Source organism: Equus przewalskii, chromosome 25 (assembly GCF_037783145.1).
Source record: "Equus przewalskii isolate Varuska chromosome 25, EquPr2, whole genome shotgun sequence".
Lineage (NCBI taxonomy): Eukaryota > Metazoa > Chordata > Mammalia > Perissodactyla > Equidae > Equus > Equus przewalskii.
The window spans coordinates 7,294,614-7,311,951 of NC_091855.1; the positions used below are offsets into that span (position 1 = coordinate 7,294,614).

General features: G+C 38.2%; 1 protein-coding gene across 6 annotated transcripts in view; it reads left to right on the forward strand.

Moving 5' to 3' along the window:
- PPM1A (protein phosphatase, Mg2+/Mn2+ dependent 1A) overlaps positions 1–1,417 on the forward strand; it is a 43,333-nt gene extending 41,916 nt beyond the window's left edge. For all 6 annotated transcript variants that reach the window (XR_011532746.1, XR_011532747.1, XM_008519851.2 and 3 more), the window contains one exon: positions 529–1,417. Coding sequence is in view for 4 of the 6 variants with exons in the window: in XM_008519851.2 (XP_008518073.1) it covers positions 529–558 (30 nt within the window). In the remaining 2 variants the exon portion in view is untranslated. The remainder of the gene's footprint in view (positions 1–528) is intronic.
- The last annotated feature ends 15,921 nt before the right edge of the window (positions 1,418–17,338 follow it).

The following is a 17,338-nucleotide window of genomic DNA, read 5'->3' on the forward strand; positions in this document are numbered from 1 at the left end:
TAAATAGACATTAGAATGCCATGTTCTCCAGTTAAGTTTCCCATTACAATTCCACTGTAGTGTGGTATTTACAGAGAAGTGGTAACTTAAAAGCATTTGGGCACAGCTCTGAGATATTTCATATATTGCGTTATGAACCTTCATCAAACCTCCTATTACTTGAGGTCTTAATCTCTTCTTATGCAAGAAAAGTTTATAAAAGTAGTGGTCTAAAAATAAATTGGCTTTTATTGAAAAAAATTCTTTTTAGTAGTGCTATTGGTTTAGAAATACATTTGGTCAACCTCATGGTAAAGTCATAATTCACATATTTTATTTCAAAAGAAAACAAAGGGTTAACAATTCTTTGAACAGATAAAATATTGATATTTCATATACACACAGACTCATACTTAGATTCTTTGAAAAACACTTATATTCTACAAGTCAACTTTACAAAACCTTATCTTTCTGCATTATCCAGAAAGTAATGTATTTTGGCGCCTCTGAGCTTCAGTTTCTTGTTTTGCTTTGTTTCCTTTCATAAAGGACTCTGCATCAACTGATGATATGTGGTAAAAGCGCTCCTCCAGCCGTGGGGTTTATCTTCCGCTCCAAAGGAGAGTACAGCTCCTCTTCGTTGGACCTTTTAAACATGCATCTTCGACTTTAAAGAAGGGCGTGTGACGTGGGTGAAAGTGACTCCACCAGAGAACTGCAGCAGGACAACAGCTAGCCCAGAACTGATTTTTTTTTTGTAAATTTGAGACTTACGTAAACGTGATTTCAAACCATAATTCATGTTGTAAATCAGACTCCAGCAATTTTTGTTGTATGATTTTGTTTTTTGTAAAGTGTAATTGTCCTTGTACAAACTGCTCATATTTAATTATGAACTGCTTTAAATCACTATCAAAGTTACAAGAAATGTTTGGCTTGTTGTGCGATGCAACAGATATATAGCCCTTTCAAGTCCTGTCGTGTTTGGACTTGGGGTTGGGACAGGGAGAGCAGCAGCCATGTCAGCTAGATGCTCAAACGTGCACGTGATTATGGAGAATAATTCCAAAATCCGACAAAGCTGGACATCCAAGGAATTGGTTGAAAACTGTCTTAATGTTCTTGGCGGTGGGATTGGCATTGTTGATAAAGCTGGTCCCTCATTTAACTGTCTTTTAGGTTGTTCTTGTTGCCATGAGTATTGCAGGTAATACAGTATATTCATAAGAATATCAATCTTGGGGCTAAAATGCCTTGATTCTTTGCACCTCTTTTACAAGTCCTTACATTTAATTACCAATTGGTAAGCAGCAGCTTCCTACATACAGTAGGAGACTGCCACATTTTTGCTATCATGATTGGCTGGGTCTGCTGCTGTTCCTAGTAAGATATTCTGAATTCCATTTTATCAATAAAGCTTGATTTAACAAACAAGAAATTTAATCACGTATGTGTAATTCCTCCTTTACCCCGCCCTTTTAAAACACCATGCTGTTGTAAATGAAAAGTTTCTCATGGGGAAAGATGTTAGTCTCTTTTAATTGGAAAATACTGTTACTCAAGGCATAGATGAAACTATTTCCCTTCCATTAGAAAGGCTAAAAGATGTGTCTCTGTTGTTCCTTAATCTGTTTTTTAAATGGGTTTCTTTCTGGCTGCTTATTTTTCTTTAAGATGTGTATCAGCTTGAATTTGCCTACTGTTTAATTAAATAATTGTCAGAGCTTGACAATCTAACACTCTGGTGGGTGTGTGTGTGTGTGTCTGTGAGTGTGTGTTTGCCTGTGATTTTTAATTGGCCTGTCTTTAGAATCTAAGCAGTTAAGATGTATTTGTGATTTGAAATATGGCATGTTGATAATATTTAGCTGTTGGCCTTTAAAAATAACTTTCAAAGCTTAAAGAATTGTAGATATAAAAATAACCTAATTTAACTTAGGCTTAAATCCCTCTGATTAAGCATGTGAAAGTAAGTTTTAAAATCTGTCACATTGAAAAGACTACTGTTCTGTGCCCTTCTGTATTTTTGTCTCTTTAGGTTGAATATTGTATTTATCACCATGTAATTAGTCATTCAGTAGGCAGATTCCCCTCTAGAAAACTACTAAAATATAAGATTAAAATACAGTATTGAATACAAAGTCAAAACTTTGTGTATAAAAAGTAGTATGATCAGTTTTGTTCCATTCTTTTTTTCCCCCTAAATTGGAAATATACATGTTTGTACATATAGCCTTAAAACTAATGCAAAGTTAAAGGAGTACAGTAGGGGGAAAAGTAATGTGAAACGTCTCAGATTTAAGTAATTACATACCAGCAAAATCTTTTCATTATCCCTCTTATTTGTGAGGTAATTAAATGTAACATAATTGTACTTAATTTATATCTTAATCCAGCATGAATAAAGAAAAACAAGTACTATTTATATTTAGAAATTCATAACAGTGGGAATTACAGAACCAATTCCGTACTTACAAATAAATGCTTAATGTCTCAATCTGTGGTAGAGTGCAAAGTATGATAATGTTCTAAGTTATGCCTTTGCAAGCATCTAAATGTGCATTTAATGATGACTGTGCTTCTAGTGTAGATTAATTACCAGACATACTAGTACTGAAAACTAAATCCCTATTACAAGAAGCAAGGTCCTTAATTTTTTAAGTAGACTGAAATTTTTAGTTCTGGAAATTTCAAAACCTTAAATTGGATTTTGAAATGCAAAATCTTAAATCACAAGTAAAATATGTGATGGAAAGCTATATTTCAAACCATAACAGCATAGTTAGAGCCTTTTTTATTTGAGAGTCTTTAAATAAAAAAGAGGAGGTTAAAATATTCCTCTGTTAAAATTATTAGTACTGAGATCAGGCCTGGAGGTGTGTGATCTAACAACACTACATCTTTTCCACGTGAGTCAGCATTGCCATACGAGATAGAATTTTTCATTATGAAAAGACAGGAAGGAAGTGTACATTCTAACAGCAGACTGTGTGTTCTTGATTCCTGGGGGCAATGGTGATGGTGAGGAACCAACTACACTTTAAACGGCACGTTTGCACCTCTGTTGTTGACTTCATTTTTTGTACCACTTAAATTCTTGGCCTCCCACCCCGTTTGGTGTGCTAATTAGCATCTCAGGGCAATGCCTCAAAACTTTTCGATGTATTATACGTTATTTTCTTTGGAGAAAAAAGTTCTTGTGTGACAATAATATACTATTCAAAATGTACTTTCATTTAAATGTTTTAATAGGCTGAACCCAGTTTGCTGCTTTTAATAGGAAGTTCATTTTGTATAGCAGACTCTTGTTACCCTAACATTAAAAAATTTCACTTACCTCTTACTGTTCTAGCAAGGTAAGTTCTCTTAATTTCCACTTTCTTAGGGAATATTTTTACATATAACAGAAGGAGTTCTAAATATGATAATTATCTTTAAATTTTCTTAATCTGCTTTAGAACTATTTCACACATTTTTAATTATAATGCATTAACTTGCTTTTAGAGTACTATGCAATTAGTGTACTGCTCCAGCCATTTAATTTTTTTTTACTGACTATATAACATTAAGAAATTTGTATTAAAGAATGAAGCAATTATGTAATTCAAATAATCTGAGTTATAGCAGTACTTTTAGTGATCATTCATTTGACCATATATTAATCCAGCTAATAACTCACCTTTTCCACAAATTGTATTGAGTGTTATCTGCAAACACTGTTTTAGGCTAAGAATAGGTCTTTGCCCTCAAGGAGTTTACATTTGAGTAGAATTTATAGCCTAGGGGCCGGCCCCGTGGCCAAGAGGTTAAGTTCCTGCGCTCCACTTTGGCGGCCCAGGGTTTCGCCAGTTCGAGTCCTGGGTGCAGACGTGGCATCGCTCATCAGGCCATGCTGGGGCAGCATCCCACATGCCACGGCTGGAGGGACCCACAACTGAAAATACACAGCTGTGTACTCGGGGGCTTTGGGGAGAAAGAGGAAAAATAAAATCTTTAAAAGAAAAAAGAATTTATAATCTAATGTATGTAAATATTAGAACTGGAGCGCTCATTCAAGAAAAGAGGGGTGTTTTTTTCCTTAGAGAACTTTTTTCCCCCAGGGGAAGATTTGCCCTTGGCTATCATCTGTTGCCAATCTTCCTCCTTTTTTCTTCCCTTGTATTCCCCAACCCCAAAGTTCCAGTACACAGTTGTGTAAAGTTGTAAATTCTTCTAGTTCTACATGAGCCACCGCCACAGCATGGCAACTGACAGACAAGTGGTGTGGTTCTGTGCCTGGGAACTGAATCTGGGCTGCCAAAGCGGAGAGCACTGAACTTTAACCACTAGGCCATCAGGGCTAGCTCCAAAAAGATAGTTATTCCTCACCTGCTGTCTGCCAGCTACTTTCCTGAACAAGGCAGGTCTCTGCCCTAAAGCACTCATTTGTACTTCCTTTATTCACTGGGAAACTCTTTTCTTCTGTATATTTTCTCTTCCCCGAAGTTAAAATCTCATTTAAAAGAAAACTTTGCTCAGCATAGAAATGAAATTGGACTGACGAGGCTCAAGTCTATGCTTGACTGCCTTTAATGAATGGCCTTTACTCTTCCTCCTGACAGCAGCAAGTTTGGAGAAATGGGGAATGGATGTCTTAGAGTCCTCCAACCCTGGAAATACTGGTGGAGTTTGAGTTTAAGGCAGTTTGAAAAATATATATCTCTAGCTAAATTTTTCTTAAGTAAAACTCTGTGTTCTTTTCTTGAAAACACACTGCCAGTGTTAATATCCAATCTTAGTCAAATGATTACAGTGTGTTTTAATTTTTTTAAATAATTTCTCTGCCCACCTTCACTGGACAAATTCCTATGGAAATTCAGTTTGTGGTTTCTGAAAGAACTGATGAAATCGGTTACGGGTTTTCTTTTCTGTTTTAACTTTGAATTTCATGGTGTATGCTTTTAGTTCATAAAGTTTGAGAGGTTTAAGCCTTTAATGTTTTGATTCCTATTTGTACAGTATTATGTTAGGATTTGGTATTAAAAATATTGTGTAAATATTTCAGTATATAAATGTTTCTCATTTGAGGTTTTTCTTTGAAGGAACTTTGTGTTTCATATACTTTCACTTGCAGATACTGCTGGTGAGATGACCATCTTTTAACTGAGTGATCTAGTCTTTTAATTAGTTTTTCTTTTAGGCATTAGGAAGGCTTTTGTATAGTTTAAAATTTTAGAAGCCTAATTTTACTTTATTTCCTTCAGAAATGTGCCATGAGTTTTGGATTGTATTTGTTTTAAATTATACATTACTTCAGAATATGCTTGAAATATTTGATTGCATTTTCTAAATGTTATGAGTATAATGCTGTATTGTTGGTCAGAAATAATGTCTCAGTTAAATGTTAGTTATTACTGATAGTAAGAATGCTGTACAGAAATGACAAGAGGCATTTGATTCCGTTCTATTGTCAAATGACCATTTCCACTTTTGTTCACCTCAGTGCAGATTCTTTCCCTTTACATGCTTTATATATTGAGAGCTAGTGGCCTCTGCTCATGTTTTCCTAATTACATTACCAGCAGGTAGGAGTGTGCCAATTAGAAAAACTCAGATGTATTGAAATTGTAGTTGACAACTCATACTTTTATTAGCTAGGGGAAAAGGTTGTTTAAATTGATATAACAACGAGATATTTTTTTCTCCCTTATCCTGTACGAAATGTTGCTTTATTTCCTCTGCTACCCTCTTGGTGGTTTCTCTTCTCCCTCTCTTCAAACTGAAATAAGCCAATTCCATTTTCTTGAGCAAGAAAGCTTAGTGCATTACCTAACCCAGGCCAATAATGCTATGTAAAACTAAGCAGAAAATAAGAAAACTGGGGAGGTGGAGGGGTGAGGAGATGCAAGGACAGAAGGAGGATTACTCTTAATTTAAAAGCCATAGGAAGGTCTTCGTTGGACGCAGCTGTGTATTACTAAGAACTGTTGCATCACATAAACCAGCAAGAATCAACCTTTGCTTCTTCAGATAATTTGATTTTTCCAGCAAAGGAGAAAATGATAAAAATTACTGCTGCTTCAACATAGAAACAATTGAGAAAAATAAATGCAATGTCTCTTCACCGCAAAACCCAACCCTTCAGTTCTTTTCATTGCTCCAAAACCCATTTTTCTACTAGTAGCTTTCTGATTGAACTAAATGTTTAGAAAAATTGTGTAGTGTTTTTCCTTTCTTTTTACATTGTCCTCCTGATCCAGTAAAGGATGTTTCGTAACATTTGCATTTGTATGGTACTACCTGAAGTACTGCAGAACAAAATTAGTAATAATTAGGTGTAATGAATGGCACAAATTCATTATAGCGATGTTTCTTAACCTGTAGGGACACAGGCCCTTGGAGACGGATGAATCCTAGGAACTTTTTCACTGAGGAAAATGCATATAATGTACATAACTCCCCAGAGTTTATAGTAGTGCAGTGGTTATGGGCCCCTGGTTAAGATCTCATACTACAGCATAATAGGTCATCAGCCTTGTTCCTGCAAAGCCCATAAAAAAATATTTTGAGGGCATCAAAATAATTTGAGTCTATTTTAAGGAATTATTTCACTTTTTAAAAGGCGAGTTGGATGGGGGCCTAGGCTAGAATATGATACTAAAATATCCTTTTTAAAGGTGGTATTTTGGAGAAAAGGAGAGTGATTAAAGGTGAAAAAATACAGTATTTGGACTTGTTTTGGAGGATAATGTCATTCTCGAAGTTCGCCACTTTTGAAACTCAACAGAAAGGAGGTAAAACGGAAGTTGAATCTTTGTGGAAAGTTTCTGACCTGCATAGTATAGATACAATATATTCACAAACAACACATTTAACTGTGAGATCTTGCTCAGGTTTTAAGAGTTTGAGCTTCCTGATGTTGGTGTTCATTAAGTGTTCGATTCACTTCAGATTCTAAGGAATTAGGTGTTTACTTAATACAGAATGTTAAAATAGAATCTACCATATAGCCACCAATATACAGGATTAATGAGATTTCTACTACAATATAACTACCATGAAAAAATTGATTAACTTGTTGCATTTGATGCCAAAATTGGATGTTTAGTTACAGCTTATTTAATTCCTGTTGTGGGAATTTTGAAACAGAAACCGTTGTCTTACCTGGTTAGCCCTTGACTAAATCCACAGCATATCTGCAGGAAAGTATCTAATTTGTAGTAATATGCCCCAATACTGATTGGTTTCACTCTTGAAATGATTTATTTCACTTAATTTGTATAAATGTTATGCGAGACCATGTACATGTTAAAAGCATGTTGTATTATATATAGATTGACTTTTTAAAACCTATAAATGTAAAACGAATACAACTGCAGAAATATTTTTCCTAAACACAGTGTATTACAAAATTCTACGTAGTAACTCACCCACTGTTTGCAGTTTATGTGATCCAAACTTTTGAAGAAATTCCATAAATGTATATTTTGTATTCTGTACCATTTCCTAGTCCAAAGAAAGTATGTGAATTCAGTTCTAACTTTAAGAATGTACTTTTTGTTTTCAAGTCTGTTGAAGAAATTGCATTTAGCCTGTGAATGGTTGCAGATTGTATGTGAGATGAAGAGTAGAAATAATTTCTAGTTTGCAAAACAGGTGCCACTAAATAAACAGGCAATTGTGTAATGTGTGTGTATTTATGATTGTTTGATATGGCAAGCAGCATTTTTCTTCTGACTAGAACGTTGGAAAATTTGAAATTAGTTACTAGGAGACCTTAAGAGAATATTTGTTCAACTGAACTTGGTTAATTTGCTTAAAAAGCCAGATCTGATGATCACAATTTGAACTAGACTTGTCTCCCTGATTTTAGGAAGATTACTGAAAGCCACTAAGTTTGGGTTGATGGTTATTTTCATAAAAACATTCCAGAAATAAGCCAGAAATCATTCGTCTTTGGCAAGAACATGCCCATGTATCTTCTTATAGATGATAATATATTTCTCACTCCCTTGTGGAGTTGAAATTGGGAATTGGAAGTCGTCTGGGAAAAGCGCTTCCCCACCTGGTATCTTGGTGTAGTGCCTGCTTTGTAGTAGAATGTGCGAGAGAGTTTAGGAGGCTTACTTCCTCTGCTAAGCCTGATAATTGGTTGTACTACCTGTATTCAGGTCTGAAAGTGTGACTTATTTTATAGGCTGCATAATTAAATTAGAGGGATTTTAGAGCACATTGGTGACAGAACTGAAGTTCTATGAACCCGCAAGAGCTTAGTTTGTTGTAAAAAGTGTAATGAAAACAGTAATGAGGCATCATAACTAAAGGTAGCAAGTCTTAGAACTAAGTAAGGTGGAGTCAAATAAGGATTTAATTGGCTTATGTGTAACTAGTACCTGTTCACTTGTCAAAGTGTATCCTGTAGTTTTGTTTTTGTTTTTTTGTAGTTATTCTTTTGAACGTTGAGGCTAGGTTTTGTTTTGTTTTTTAGCAAAAAATGTTTATTTCAGTTACTTTTTCTGCTTAATTGGTTACTTACTGAGAAACTAATATTGAGGTACTCTTCTTTCCCTTTTTTCCTTGTTATCACCTAATAGCTCAGACGGAAATTCCCATCAAATTACAGAGATTCTGATTCTAGTTGAAAAGTCTGTTCTTAGATGAACTACCCTAGAAAAACTTGGCTTGTGTGTCCTCTCTAGGACTCTGTTTACTTGCGGTAAAAGCAGCCACTCACCAGAGGCTGGTAAAGATTTGTGCTTGCTGCTGCCTGGTGTCTTACATGAGACTCATAGTTACTTGTTCTGAGACCTTATGTAAGGTGGTTCAGAGTATCTAAAAAACTTTTTATAAGATAGTGTGTTTCATGTTCATAGTTGTACTGTTCCCTAAATGGTGGAGTAGCTACTGAACACACTACATGTGTGCCATTCCCTGCTATAGTTTAGGGGCGGACTTGGGTCTCCAGACCAAAGTACTTTCTCTGTGTCTTTTCTTAGAGCTACACAAAAGTTTTTCCACATGTTAATTTGGACTAGCAAAATTTCCAAGATTTGAAGGCAGGATTATAATGAAGCATAAAGATAAGATGGGGGAAATGATTTTAAGGATTTGTTTTGAATTACATAATTTAGCAAGGTGAGTGAAGATTTCCTTTCAAACACTTTATTAAGGCTGTTGAGATGAATGGATCCAACTCAGTCTGACTGAGACGTCACTCAAGTCGCTGGAAGTAATTACTCCTTTAAGTGCCGTCTTGTTAAAGGTGGACGAGGGCTCCAGCTTTCTAGGGGACAAACCCTGACTTAGGTTGTAGCCGTGCTTGCTTTTCTTAAAGATCTTTTGGTATTATATTTTGCTATCTCTGTCTGTTTTGGTACAATTGACTAAAATTTTCTAGTATTTAAAAATCAAAGGGTTCATGGAAGAGTTTGTGACTGTTCTAGGTTAAGGGGTTATATATGTACCTTACATGAGCATACTGAAACCATTCGGGATTGTCTGTCTTCTAAATTCTCAGTTTAACAATCTGGAATGTGTATTTGATTCTATTTAATGAAGAAAACAGATTCACTATATATCATTATAAGAACAGAGTTATTCTCAATTATTTTAGCAATTGATTTCTTAACTGCTTACTAACAAAACTGAGGGGTTTTTTTTTAACTAAGTCTCCAGAACATTCCTTACAAAACAACTAAAATTTTCTAGTAATTGGATGTAGTGAAAGCACATAGGAAGTGACTTTTTTAACTTGTCACTAAGCAAAGTCTTCATGTAACTGTTGTAATTCAACTTTTATAACTGTCCACCTTTCTTGATGTATTTTGACAGGCTCTCTGCTGCAATGATCCTTAATAAATAAAAAGAGAGGTCTGAGCAATGAAACCACTTCTGTGCCCAGATCACAGAAGGGAAGCTTGCTTGGTGTCCTTCTTCCTTAATATTTACTTTTATTTAATGTATTTACTGAAATCACAATGCTTGCCTTGTTTTTTCCCTTGGTTTTGTTTTAAATTTATAAGTTCCTAGACTACATTCTGCTTTATGACTTGTGTAAATTTTTTAGAAAAGTCTGGGAGCATTGAATTCTGCATCCTTGGATTTCATAAGGGTTTGCCATGTGCTCTGTCCTGACTTTTACAACCTATGTAGGCTGGACTATTTAATGACAATATAGTTATAAGTGTATTATGTATGCATGTACAAATATCCTTATTCAAGGTCAACTCCACAGTGCCTGATACTAGCATTTTGGTTCAACTTCACCTTCAGAGAGGTTTGCCTGCTTCACAACCACATGGATTTGGCATCTGACTGGACCACAGTGTCAGTAAAAGCTTCAACTCAGGAGGAGGAGAACTCCAAGAAGAAAACTTCCGGAGGGCAAGTCTTCAGAATTTAAGATAAGGAAGAATGCAGTAGCAATTTTTGAAGGTCACATAGTTCATTCTCTCCTTTTTTGTTTTTGGTGAGGAAGATTGGCCCTGGGCTAACATCTGTGCCAATCTTCCTCTGTTTTGTATGTGGGATGCTCATGGCACGGCTTGATGAGTATGTATGTCTGCGCCCAGGATCCGAACCTGTGAACTCCGGGCTGCCAAAGTGGAGTGGGCAAACTTAACCACGATGCCACCAGGCCAGCCAGATTCTCTTAATCTATTGGAACTGTCTGGGTATTTTAGTTTCTTGGACTGAAAGTCAAACACTTTTGTTCAAAAATCATTTGTTCGAGTTTAAAATTTTGGATACTTTATGTGAAAATAATTGTACTTTTTAATCGTAGAACCGTGATTTTCTTAGACTAACTTGAAGTCATTTAATGAATTTGGCATTTTTCTTTTTGGCAAAGGAGGAAGAGGAAAAGGGACTGGAGGAAGGGAAGAAAAGGAGATAAATACTAAGAGCATGAAAGGGAGGTTGTTTTAAAGTGAAAAATAAGATTTTTTTTTAAAGTTGAGAAAATTCTATTTTTCTAAAATTTAAATGGAATTAATTTAGGCCCCATAAATCATCCTTATATTTTATAGCAGTCAGTAATGTGTCCCTGGTTGGTCGATGAGTCAAGTCTTTTTGGTCTGCCTCCATTTTGTCCCTCCGAAGACCCTGTATTAGGGGAGGGAAGGGCATGAGCCAACTTCACTTGTCAGCTGTCACTTGTAAGTGTGATTAGGAAAGCAATTAAAATGACGTTAAGATAAGGATTGCAGATTTCCCTTCTATTATCGGTTCCCTGGCTTCTCCGAAGCAGTGGTTCTTGACCTGTCGGCAGGATAGAATGACCTGGGAAGGTTCACACTGAAAGTTAGCCCTCCACCGCCCCAGTGAGGGCCTGCCGCCTGCCTGGCCCTCCTCAGGTCCTCTGTCCAAACCCCTGCCGTGGCGCCCCTTTCACTCAGCAGAAGCTAAAGTCCTTGCAGTGGCCTACAAAGCCCCATCTCTGATCTGATCCTTGTGACCATTTGGACTCACCTCCTTCACTCTGCTCCAGTCACACTGGGCTCCTGGCTGTCCCTGGAACACGCCTGTCTCATTTAAGCCCTAGGGTCTTACAGGCACTTGCTTTAGCCGTTCCCTCTGCCTGGATTGTTTCATTGCTCGAAGCAAGTCACGTCTAACTTCAAGGGGGCCTGAAAGGAACAACCTAGAATATTTGTAAACAACCCTAATGACTACCATGGGTGCAAAATATGGATGAAAAGCCTGTGCGTGTGTGTGCACCTGCAGAAAATGAGATACGTGTTATATACGTTCCCGGAGACGTGGTCCGTCTTGAACTGTGCACTCCGAGGCAAGTGCTGGTAGCAGAGCGGCTGGACCCACGTGGGATGGCCTCATATTGTGAATGCTCCTAATTATTGGAAAGAGGTCAGGGTTCCTGCATCTTTGGGGATGAAGTGGAACACTAGCATTGAGGGCGAGGTTAGATTTGCATCGTCAGAACTAAGTAGGAAGGGTTTTCCAAGCAGAACAGGTGAGCGAAGGAAAAGAAGTATTGTGTAGGGAAGGCAGCTGAGGCCGGGGAGAAGACTGGTCCGAGCAGGAACTTCCCATCCTCAGACTCCCTCGGTGGGTGAGAGAGGTTTAGATAAAGCTCCTTCCCTAAGGAAGCCTGCTTTTTAGTGCCGTTTGCTTCTTGGAAAACATTAAATTTATGTTATGAATGTGACATTGCTTATCTCAAATCAGCTTTACTCAAGTCCAGGGGCATTTCAATAATACACGCAGGAGTGGTCCTCCCCTCATATACCACCCAGTGCAGTGCTGCCCCAAACCTAAAAGTCTTTAAATAAGTTCGACTGATTGCCCAGTCAGAAAAATTTATGTCTTCCACCCGAGTGGAATGTTCTGGAGCCTCTGGAAGAGATACGGACTGTAGAGAGCCTTGGGAGTAGTTCTGGCAGGCCAGTGGATCCACATAGAAGAAGTCCATAACCTTAGCTGAGCCCTGCTGCGCCGGCCTGGCTCTTACCTGGCCAGCAGAGCAGCGAGCTGAGGTCTAATGTCAACTGTGCGCTTGGAGGCAAGTGCGTGGGAGCAGAGAGGCGGGGACCACAGGAGATGCTGTTTGAGGTTTCCTGTTTGTTCTAGCTCCGCCACTGCCCTCTGCACCACCACCCTCCCAGGCAAAACAAGGTAGCACTAACATTCAGAATGTGGAGTTAGAGCTAGAAACGGCCAAGTATTTGATAGTTTATCATTTTCCAATGGACAGCATATTTCCTAGTTTAAGAAGCACTATAAATTTATCAGCAACTTGTTTCTGATGTTACTATCTTAAGATGTATAATTACGTGCATATTTTTAAGCTGCTTCTAAAGCTGTTATCCAAGGCGGTTCACTGTGGATATGATAATTTGGTTGTAAACATTGCAAAACCTTTTGTTTGATCAGAAAGCTGCCCTTCACCCACGGGGCTATGCTTCCTTCCATTCCAACACGATAACCTATAGCTGTCGTGGCTAGGACATGAGGGAAAACGATGATATATTTTTCTTCTTAGTAAATGTGATTCTTTGAAGTAGAAATTCTCTGAATATGAGTGATGAGCAGAGAACAAAACAACAGCAAAACCCAACAGCAAGGGCCATGCTCACTTACTGGATACTTCATCTTCCTGCAGTTTCCGCTGTCCTACCCAGCGTTGCTGGGGAGAATTATTAACGACTATTAAATAATAAACCCCTGCTGTCACTAAACCTGAAAGACGCTAAAGCTCCCCCTGTCAAAGGCCCTTCCACTGCCATCCACACCTACAATCTGCCTTTGAGACTCAGTGGGCAGCTCACATGGAAGCTGCTCTCTCCTGTCCGCACCGCCCACCAGCAGAGACCTGGGCCTCGGTCTCATCTTCAGATAATGCTTCCTCATCTCTTCGAGGTGCTTCTGGGAGCACCAAAGTGAACTTTTAAGTTTGCCGTGGAGACTATATTTTAAGTTAGGCTACCTTAAAAGCCTCCAAATTTGGTGACAATCATGATGCTGAGAAAAGACAAAAAAAAAATAGAAATTCTAATGTATATGGATTATCGCATAAGTTGGAGAATATCAGTAATTAAAATATACTAGATTTTTCTCTCACCATGATTTAAAATAACCTGTAAGAGAAAAAATCCTTAAGCTGGAAAAGAACAGTATTTTTTCAACTTCAGCCACCTGAATTAACTTCTCAGGGAAATCTCACTAGCTTTATCTTTTGACATAATTTTTTAAATTGTGAAATACACATAACAAAATTTACCATTTTAAGCATACAATTCAGGGGCATTAAGTCCATTCACAATGTTACCACTGTTTCCAGAGCATTTTCATCCTCCCAAACAGAAACTCCGTCCCCCTTCAGCAATAACTCACCCTTCCCCCCTCCCCTCAGCTCTTGGCAACTTCTAGCCTACTTTCAGTCTCTAGGAATTTGCGTAGTCCAGATGTTTCATATAAGTGAAACCATGCACTATTTGTCCTTTTGTGACTGGCTTATTGCACTGAGCATGTTTTCAAGTTTCTCCATATTGCAGCATGTATCAGAATTGCATTTCTTTTTATGGCTGACTATTATTCCAGTGGCGTACATATCAGTTTGTTTATCCCTTTATCCATTGATGGACACTAGGTTTTTTCCACTTTCTGGCTATTGTGAATAATGCTGCTATGAGCATGGGTATATAAGTTTGAGTCCCTGTTTTCCATTCTTTTAGGTATATATCTAGGAATGGAATTGCTGGGTCATATTGTGATTCTGTGTTCAACTTCTTGAAGAACTAACAGACCGTTTTCTACAGCAGGTGCACCATTTTGTGTTCCCACTAGCAATGCGTGAGGGCTCCAGTTTCTCCACATCCTCACCAACACTTATTTTCTGTTTGTTTAAATAACAGCCCTCCCAAGGGCTGTGCAGTGGTATCTCACTGTGGTTTTGATTTGCATTTAGCTGATGACTGATGACGTTGAGCATCTTTTCATGTGCTTATTGGCTATTTGTCTATCTTCTTTGGAGAAATGTCTTTTAAGTTCTTTGCCCGTTTTTTAAATTAGGTTGTTGTTTTTGGTGTGTTGAGTTGTAGGAGTGCTTTATAAATTCTGAGTATTAATTTCTTATCAGGTTGTTAGCAAATATTTTATCCCATTCTTTGGCTTTTCTTTTTACTCTGTTGATAGTGTCTTTTGATGCACAAAAGGTTTAATTTTGGTGATGTCCAATTTATTTTTTATTGCCTGAGCTTTTGGTGTCATACCAAAGAAATCATTGCCTGAACCAAGGTCATGAAGATTTTCACCTATGTTTTATTCCAAGGGTTATGTAGTTCTTAAATTTAGATCCTCAATGCATTTTTGAGTTAATTTTTGTATATATTGTAATGTAAGGGTGCAACCCCATTCTTTTGCATGTGGATATATAGTTTCCAAGCACCATTTGTTGACAAGATTACCAGCTTTATTTACCATGAGGTATTGAGCTGTTCCTTCGCTCTTCCTGCCTCACCTGACGCTGGACACAGGCTGGAAACAGAAAGCTTGCAAACTGCTTCTTCTCCCTATTACCTGACTGGTGAGGATCAACCCTGATTCCTACAGTAGTCAGGGCACTTATGCTCCCCATTCAAAATTTCCCGTTAGTCAAGACAAGCTACCAGCAATTAGCTTTTATATGCCTGTCTTCCCTATAAGGCTGGCAGATGGCTGTGAACATCGTTGAGACAATGTATACAAAACACCCAGCACAGAGCCTACAACACAGTGGTTGGATCAGTTAGGGCTCTTCCTTTCCAGGCAATGATCCTGACTCTAGATAACTTAAGCAAAAAGTGAAATTTATAGAAAGGCCATTAGAAGTTCACAGACTTATATGAAGACTGAAAAACCAGGCTTGGAAATGGGTAGGAACCAAGGTAATTAGAGGAAGGATCTGTTCTCTTAGCTTCATAGTGGGGCAGACACCAAAATTTAGTGACACACCAAGGACTATACATAAAGCTGTATAAGTGATTTCCCAAAGAAAATCAGAGCACAGTTAGGAAGAGAGAGTGAATGCTAGGCAACAGTCTGCGATAATTCATCTCACTGGTTTTCCAGTATCCACGTCCACATCCTTTTCATTCATATACTCCCCCAAATACTCCTGCCTCACATAATGCAATTTTCAAAAATGCATTAGCCCCTCCCCAGAGGGAGACAATGCAAAGTGTTGTCAGTTACTGTTCCAAGTCCAGGATATCTCTGTGATGTCTACTCTTTAGTCCTGTCACAGTCCCATCTTGCCATGCAGTAACTTACATGCTAAATGGTGAACTTAACCAATAACTGACAGTAATGTGTGGGTAAGTAGGCAGAGAGATAAGGTAAATTACTGAAACATTTAGACATGTACACACCACTCTTTGTTATATCAGCAACACTATTTCCTCTTAATGGTCTGGGTCAATCATCTCAACTGTTGTATTCTGTATTTATTTTGTGTCTACTCTTTGGCCTTCTCTAAAGGGCACTTCCTGTGAGACTCTCTATTGAGAAGATTATACGTCCCCATCCCACTGCCATCAGGCTGGCTATGTGGTTTGCTTTGGCCAGTTGAATGTGAGCTTAAGAGACTTCCATGAAGAAACTTTAATCATGTAGTTCTGCCATCCCCTTTTTGCTCTCTCTTGAGCTTGGCACTGCCTCATAATAGGGGCTATTCCATCATCCTTGGTCCCAGAGTGCAGAGGACCTGGGCAGAGCCAAAACTATTGATTCATGATTGACATATAACATGAATGAAAAATAAGCCTTTGTTGTTGTAAGCCACTGAGAGATGGGAGTCACTTGTGAAAGCATAATTTAGTCTTTACTGACTAACACATCAGCCAATAATGTAACACACACGCTGCTACTCCAGCCTTTTAAAAATCTGTTTGCTCAGTGGAATGAGGAGCTCCAAATAGGCCAATGTCAGTTTCCAGCTTAGTGGAACTACGGTTTTGTACCTTGGTGTAAGCATTCCTCCTGTGAATACTCAAGTTTCTAAACTAGTAGTCATTGGAATTGAAAGCAAAATTTTTGCAAGTGACCTACTTCTACCACTTTGGTTCTAGACCAATGCTGTCCAACAGAACTTTCTGTAGCGCTATCCAAAACGGTAACCGTTAGCCACATGTAGCCACTGAGCACTTGAAATGTGGCTAGTGTGACTGAGAAACTGAATTTTTAATTTCAATTTATTCAAATTAATTTGAAGAGCCACATGTGCTAGTGGCTACCTGGGACCGATCTTCAATAGGCCAATTTACTGTTCTATAAGACTAGATGCTTCTGGGTGCTGGATATGCGGTAAAGCTGATGAACCCCAAGGGCATTAGCCCATCTTCTTGTTGTCCTATAAAGTGAGAGCAGGTATTTGTCAAAGAGGGCACAGCCTTGTTCCAAAACCCTGTGGGTCTCAGATACCCCAAACCCTGCTGAGTCCTGAGGGCAGGTGGCACAGTTCACCCATGGCAGTTTGGGCCAATTAGGATGCTTTCTCTTATCCTGGGTCACACTCAAAGCTAGAAGTTTTTTGGGGTTCTCAATAAATGGCTTGGGGGGATAAAATAGCTAAATGAAGTAGACAAGACTTTATCTCTAATCTTAGTTCTTTATTGGGTGTTGGGGCTTTCAAGGCCGTGCCTTCTGGTGCTCTACTAAAGGTCATCCACAGCTCCTTGCTTTTTTTTCTCTGGCAGAGCTGTCTCCAGCATAACAGAACACAGGAATGATTAACTCAGTATTTTGAGTGAAGACTTTTGATGGCATAGGGTTTCCCCAGGCAAGCTGGAAAGTAAGCTTGTCAACAGACAGGCTCTGGGGATTCTTAAAGAGCACATGAACTTTGTTGTGGCCCTCTTGACGCTGTAAAACATCTTATATTCAC